We start from the raw sequence: 6,533 nt of genomic DNA, 5'->3' as shown, positions 1-6,533 counted from the left end.
GTCCGTCCGTGCTCCCTCTCTGCTCATCTGACCAAGGAGAAGCAACGGGAACAAGGAAACGAGGATGTCCTTAAGTTTCCACATCTACCCTCTTCCTGGCTTCTCTCCCTCCTCCCCTTTGACTGCCTTCCTGTATGATCCCCCCTCACCCTTCTCGAAGTTCCTGCTGCTTCTCTCCTTCCATTTCTAGCCGGGTTACTCCACAAGGTTGTGGGTATTCCTTGTTGCCAATCAATGTCCCCCTGACCCTCCTTCCATTTTCCTCTGGGCTCTGATGCCGTCCGCTTCTCCCCTTCTCTACTCCACTGCAGCTGCCCTAGAAGGCTCCACGGACCCCGGTGCTGGGACCCAGTATTGCTGCTCCTCATCCGACCCAGCTTAGCAGAAGCACTGGTATCCTCCCTCCTCTCTGCAAGCTTTCTGGACTCGGCTTCTAGGATCCAAACCCTCCGGGCTTCAGGCCTGTGTCTGGACGCTCCTGCTGGATTTTCCTCTCCACCTGCTCATACTCTAAACTTTGGGGAGCCCCAAGGCTCAGATCTGGGGCTTTTTTTTTTTGGCTAGACCCACTCGACTTACCTCTCTGGGAACTTCATCCAGGCTCCACGGGTCATCTGGATGCTGAGGACACCCAATAGGAGTCCCCACAGGCCTGGATGTCTCTCTCGAGCTCCGGCTCAAGCAGCGTCAAGGAGGCACCTTCAGCTTAGCACATACAAAGTGAGCTCTAAACCTGTTCCCCCTGAAGCCGCCTCTCCTCAGCCCATAAGTTGGACAACTTCCAACCGGCAGAGACCCTGCCGGGTCAGTCACCTGAGTGGGGGAGGGAAGGGCTGCCCGCACAAAGCCGGGCTCTAGAGGCTGAAGGCTGAGGGTTTCGTCAAGGAGAGGGCTTTGCCCCCGTGGCATGCTTGTGGGGAGCAAGGGGGAGAGGCTGCGTGTTGCCGTGAACGCTGTAATATGTGTGGCACTAGTCACCGGCGATGGGTCTAGAGTCTATGAACACCAAAAGACCAGAAGCAAACGACTTGTCTGGGAAGTCAATAAAGCATTTTATTCCACAGGAAGAAAAATAACGACTCTGGCGTGAGGAACAGATGAAAGAGTCTTAACAGATCGGTGACCGTAAGTAATCATGTTCACACAGTAGAGAACCAGTTAATTTAATTTCAGGTTTTATCAAGCAGCTACTATGGTATTTTGAGGCACAGATGATGCTTAAAAAATAAGTTGCCCTAGAGCCTTCTGAACATCCGGGTGAGTCCCCAGCAGGCCGCTGGCCGTGCCGCAGAGGCTGGACTGGGCTGCCTCCCCCTCAGTGCGGGTGCGCGGGCGCCTCCCTCGGCCCAGTGCTCCCCGCGGGCGAGGCCGCAGCTCTGGCTGCCCTGCCCTGTGGGTTGGCGGACTGTGCTGGGTCGGGGAATTAGGATGGCTTTTGATTTCTCCTTATCCAATTTCTCCTCATTCAATTTCTTTTACTTTTCTCAGAGAGAAACTGTGTATTTGGGACAGCATGAAAATCGGGAGAAATTATCATAACAAAGTCTTAGACATCACGGGCTAAACACCAATTGACAAAGAAACCAGGCACTCAAGGGGCCTGGGGCAGGGCCTGCTTCCTTCAGGGCTTTGAATTCTTTCCTGGCCAAGCAGGAGGCTCAGTCCAAGGCCCCTGAAGCCTTCCCCCCAGGGGGCCGCGAGGGCAGAGAGCCCCAGAAGCTCTAGCGTCTTCTCAGGCTCCTCCGGGCGAGGACTTGCACAATCCCCGAGCCGGGCGACTGTTTCTAGAGCCGATTAAAGTCAGAAGGGCTCCGGGAGGAGGGCACCGCACGCAACACCTCTTGGTGGCCCGTGGGTAGCAGCTCTGCTCAGCGCAGCCCTCGGCCGGTTTCCTGCATCCCAGCTGCCAGCGGGGCTGAGGGCTGTCCGCTTCAGTCACACGAAATCCCACTGACTTCATTCCAGAAAGCGACAGAAGGCTCACGGAGGCAAACAATCAGCCCTTCTGAGAGTCTCATCTTTAGGAGATCGTGGTCTCCGGCAGGTGGTGGGTCACTGATGGCAAAAGTGGGGAAGAGCTGGGGAGGCTGGGGGTGGGGAGGACCCGTAGCAGGTGACGCCGGGCTGCGCTGCTGTGGGTCTTGAGTATGAGCGGAGGGTCGTGACTGCCCCCCAGCAAAGACAGACAGACAACAAACCAAAATCCGCCCCAACCCTTCACGAGCCAAGTTCCGATTCTGCAGTCCACCAACTTAGAGCTCGTGAAGACACAGACCTTGGAGTTCATGACGATCCCTGGAAACACTACTGAGCCAAAGCTCTGGAGCACTGGTGCTAACGCTCCCCTCCTGCTTCTTTGAAAACACACCCGCACGTGCCCGCACACGCACACACGCGTGCACACATGCAGGGGGAGGGCCAGGGAGGTGGACAGATCAGCTTCATCTGCGTCGCGGAAGGGTCTGGGTCAGAACTTCCAAACACCAAAACCTTCTACACATCCGCTGATGCTCTGCGTCTCGACCTCGGCTATGTGTGATGAGGCCACAGAGACCGATGAGTTTTGTCAAAATAAAAATTAAAAAATCACAAAGCTAGTCATTCATGCTGGAGAGAGCCCCCCTCCCAGGGAAACAGCAAAAACAAGCCCCAGGAGAAAGAGGGCTCTCATAGCAGGCCTTGCTAACTGGCTGGAACTTAAGACCAAGGACAAGAGATGTTCTAGCCAAATCTTGGTTCCATGAAAAACGGACAAAACAGCTTTTCTTAATACTCAGATTTCATTCCCTTTCCCGAGACTCTCTCCCTTCTCGTCTGGTGTTACCACTGCTGACCCCAGGGCTGTGCAGCGGTGGTACCTGCCTGTGGCTTTATCGAAAGGAAAGAGTCCTAGGACCTCCTCCCTGTTGTTGCCCCGAAAGGAGAGCCTTCTGAGTGGGGCCTTCTGAGGTCTGTGGATTTTTGATTTGTTAAAACAAACAGTTCTGTGAGATGTTTTTCCTTCTAAGTCAACAGAGCCTACCAGTGTTTCAAACTGACCCTCTCTGATGATAACCCAAGAAAAACTTACAATGCTGGTGTGCATGAGTGTGCACACGCACACTTAGACCCACGGTGAACAGAACACAATTTACCTCAAAGTTGGGCAAGACTAGTCAGGAGAAAGCCAAATAGATGGAGGAAAAAAAGAAGTGGGGGTGGGAAATAAATAAAAGATGGGTTTCCGAGCCACCGTTCTGCATCTCCTTCGGGGGCTGGCTCCGGCTCTGGGGCACGGGCTGCCCCATCTGGCCTCGGGGGTCTCGGGATTCCAAGGCGCCCACCAGAGCACCCCAGTCTCACTCAATCTTAGTTCCTGTGACTTCTCTGGTTTCTAAAACTAACGCAGAACATTCTTCAACTTTCAAGAATGCCTTTTTATAGAGAGTACCCTGAATTAGATGTGTAGAATTAGTGCAATAAAAGATCCAATATAATTTTATATTACTTTACAGTTAACAAACCTTTACACACATCACAGGCCCTGTTCAGAAATGCTCCTATATATTTACAAACACACGGTTGTACCTATATACATGTTAACAAAATACAGGGCAATCTAAAAATTAGATTCATCTCAGTACACTTTTTTTTTTAACGTTATTCAACAAAAGCCTTTTGAAAATTATTTCCCCATAATCTAAAGTAACCCTCCACCCCACCCACAAATTAATATGGTTTCCACTTGTTCTTGTATCTTCCCCTTGTTTCTTGATATCGTCCCCCAAACCTTATTCTGGTTGGACTGAGGCCCAGCCGAAGGGCCTTTCCTTCTGATGGATCTGGGGTGTCTGGGAGCATCTCTCGGGCAGCCGGGGCCTCTCAGGAATCCGGCTCCAACTGCTCTTGGTTTTCATTGAGTCTTAACATAAGCTGCTGTTCATAGTAAAGGCTCTTTGCATAGTTTATCTCTTGTGATAACTTGACAGCAAGGCCCTCGGATTTCACATGGACCTGGAGAGCAGAACAGAATCAGTAACGCGCCCCGGGGGTGTGGCCAAACAAATCCCAGGATGTGGACCATTCAACTGGCCCAGGCATCGGCTCCCAGCCTGGTGGCAGATCAGAACAGTATGGGTTTACTTTTTTTTTTTTAAAGTAGACACCACGTCCGGCATGGAGCCCGCTGTGGGGCTTGAACTCGGCGACCCTGAGCTGAGATCCAGAGTCGGACCAGACTGAATTATCTGGGCACCCCTGGTATGAGTTTCCTTTTAAGAAAGATTCCCAGATGGGGCCCCTGGGTGGCTCAGTGAGTTAAAGCCTCTGCCTTCAGCTCTGGTCATGGTCCTGGGGTCCTGGGATTGAGTCCTGCATCGGGCTCTCTGCTCAGTGGGGAGCCTGCTTCCCCTCTTTTTCTGCCTGCCTCTCTGCCTACTTGTGATCTCTGTCTTTCAAATAAATAAGTAAAATCTTTAAAAAAAGAAAGAAAGAAAGAAAGAAAGAAAGATTGATTCCCAGGGCCTGTTCCTGGTGAATGCTGCTTCCAGATGTGGGGGTGGGGGGAGATTCCTGGAATCTGTATCTTTAACATACGCCCCAGGTGACTGGGTGGCCAAGCGATAGTCACCTGACATTTGGGACTCCCTGGATGGGAGCACCGGCCTCAGCTCTGAGGAGGCAAGGGTCTGCTGAGGCTCAAGAGTAAGAAGGAAGGATCGCACCATGGGGACCCACCTCTAACGTCCAGTGACAAGTCATAGAGGGACAAGAATGCCTAGTTGCTCACTTGCCCTGAGAGGAGCAAAAGCATGGCTGGGCAAGGCTCCCCACCATCGAGAGGAACTTGTGGAAACACTCAACTTCTGGGTGTTAACTCTGTGAATCTACCAGCCCTGATTTAAGCCAACGACCCCAGGGGAGCGTGCACAAGCCAAGCCAAACCCGACTGCATTCCTGAGCAGGGGAAGGTCGAGGGTTCCTGAGGAGAGAGGCCCAAGAAGGCTGGCTGGGGTTTCCGATCTGTAGAGGGAGCCAGGGGCAAGCAGGGCCATTTTGAAGGGCGCATCATTCTTGAATGTGGCTTTGGAAATCCTGGCATACCAGGTGAAAACTGAGCACGACTAACACCTCGGGCTCTCACAAAGCCTGCGAAGAAGTCAGAGGACGGCGAGAGGTGGCGAGCTTCCCACACGTGCTTCTGCAGAGCCAACGGTTTCTCTGAGTGGAGGCAGCAAAGGGGTCTAGACCGCCAGCTCCAGAGTCACATCACCCGGGCTTGTACCCCAGTTCCTCCCAGCGTTGCCCATATAATCTGGAGCGAGTCACGAGCCCAAACCAAGCCTCCTTACCAGGCAAGAGGGACCGACGGCACCACGCCACATAACCCTCAGGAAATACTCAGTGTCTGTCCAGCGGGTCACACAGCAGATCCTTAATGCACGCTGGTGACTAATGGGAATGTTACTATTTGAAAGTCCTGCCGTGACAATACCTTGTACCCTTTGGAGGCAATCTATCCATTTTATTTAGGAAAATTTATTTAGAATTTATTCTGGGGAAGGGCCTGTACTAGACACTGCTTCTCCACAGAGAAAAACAAGTCTGTGACTGTGACCCAGGAGAAACAGCCGAGAAGCCAGTGTGCGCGCTAACTCAGGGCCACGCACCGCAGAGTCCCGTTTTAGGAATAAAAACCCCCACGTGTCATGTGGGTAGGTCCTCACTACTCGCTACAGCCAGTATTACTGGCCACACTGTTATCGATGGGCAGGGGAGGCCGAGGGGCTGGGTCGTTCCTGGTGGAGCTGGGAGGGCAGCATCGCCCCAGTTAACGCGCAATGAGCTCCTTCTGTATGTGGGACTGAGGAGCAGAACCCATGGGGACTAAGAACAGCCCAGCGTAAACCTAAAACGAGTGCCTGGTGAAAAGCGTACGCCTTCGAGGGCCCTTTTCTGTCTCTTAACCACCGCATACACCCTTTTGGGAGCTCAGGAGACGGGCCTGCGGCGCACTCACCATGGGCTTCTGGTGGGAAGGGCCAGGGATGGACACGCCACTGCTTGAGTTCACTGCCTTCTTGGTCACCTGCACGTACACCTTCCCGTGGTCTTTGGAGACGAGGCAGTGGTAGAGATCGTCGTATTTGACTTCTAGGAAGATGGCCTCTCGGTCCACATAGTCGCCCCTCTTCAGGAAGTAGACGGCTTTGGAGGAGATGAGCACACAGTAGCTGTCGATGTTCTCCACGGCGATGAAGCTGCCGAGAAAGGGGGAAAATCAGTGTGACGCCCCGAGATGAGCCTCAGCCCCCCAACGGCGGGGCCGTTCCTGCTCACCGAGCCGACGGGAGGGGAGGAGGCGTGCTGTGGGCTCCTGACCTCGAGTCCAGGCTCCCCTATGTCTACTACACCGTGAGCCTCAGTTTCCCCACTGCAAGCTGGGAATAAAGGTGTCACTGGCCTCCCGGGGCTGTACAGCACGGGGGCTCCCTACATGGGGCTGCCGGAGAAAGGCAGCTCGTGATGACCACCAATAGCATCACCAAGAGAAA

General features: G+C 53.3%; 1 protein-coding gene across 8 annotated transcripts in view; it reads right to left on the bottom strand.

Moving 5' to 3' along the window:
* Positions 1–1,031: 1,031 nt before the first annotated feature.
* The window catches only part of VPS13D (vacuolar protein sorting 13 homolog D), a 255,002-nt gene continuing 249,500 nt past the window's right edge, over positions 1,032–6,533 (bottom strand). For 7 of the 8 annotated variants that reach the window (XM_044237192.1, XM_044237194.1, XM_044237197.1 and 4 more), the window contains 2 exons: positions 5,999–6,239; positions 1,032–3,993 (listed from right to left, as the gene is read on the bottom strand). In XM_044237192.1, the coding sequence (XP_044093127.1) occupies positions 3,862–3,993; positions 5,999–6,239 (373 nt within the window). In that variant the 3' untranslated portion in view covers positions 1,032–3,861. Of the gene's footprint in view, positions 3,994–5,998; positions 6,240–6,533 lie in introns of those variants that run through there. The other variant, XR_006383119.1, reaches the window with a different exon arrangement.

The sequence above is a fragment of the Neovison vison genome, chromosome 2 (assembly GCF_020171115.1).
Source record: "Neovison vison isolate M4711 chromosome 2, ASM_NN_V1, whole genome shotgun sequence".
NCBI lineage: Eukaryota > Metazoa > Chordata > Mammalia > Carnivora > Mustelidae > Neogale > Neogale vison.
Note: the sequence above shows the minus strand (reverse complement) of the source record. Positions and strands in the feature narration are given on the sequence as shown.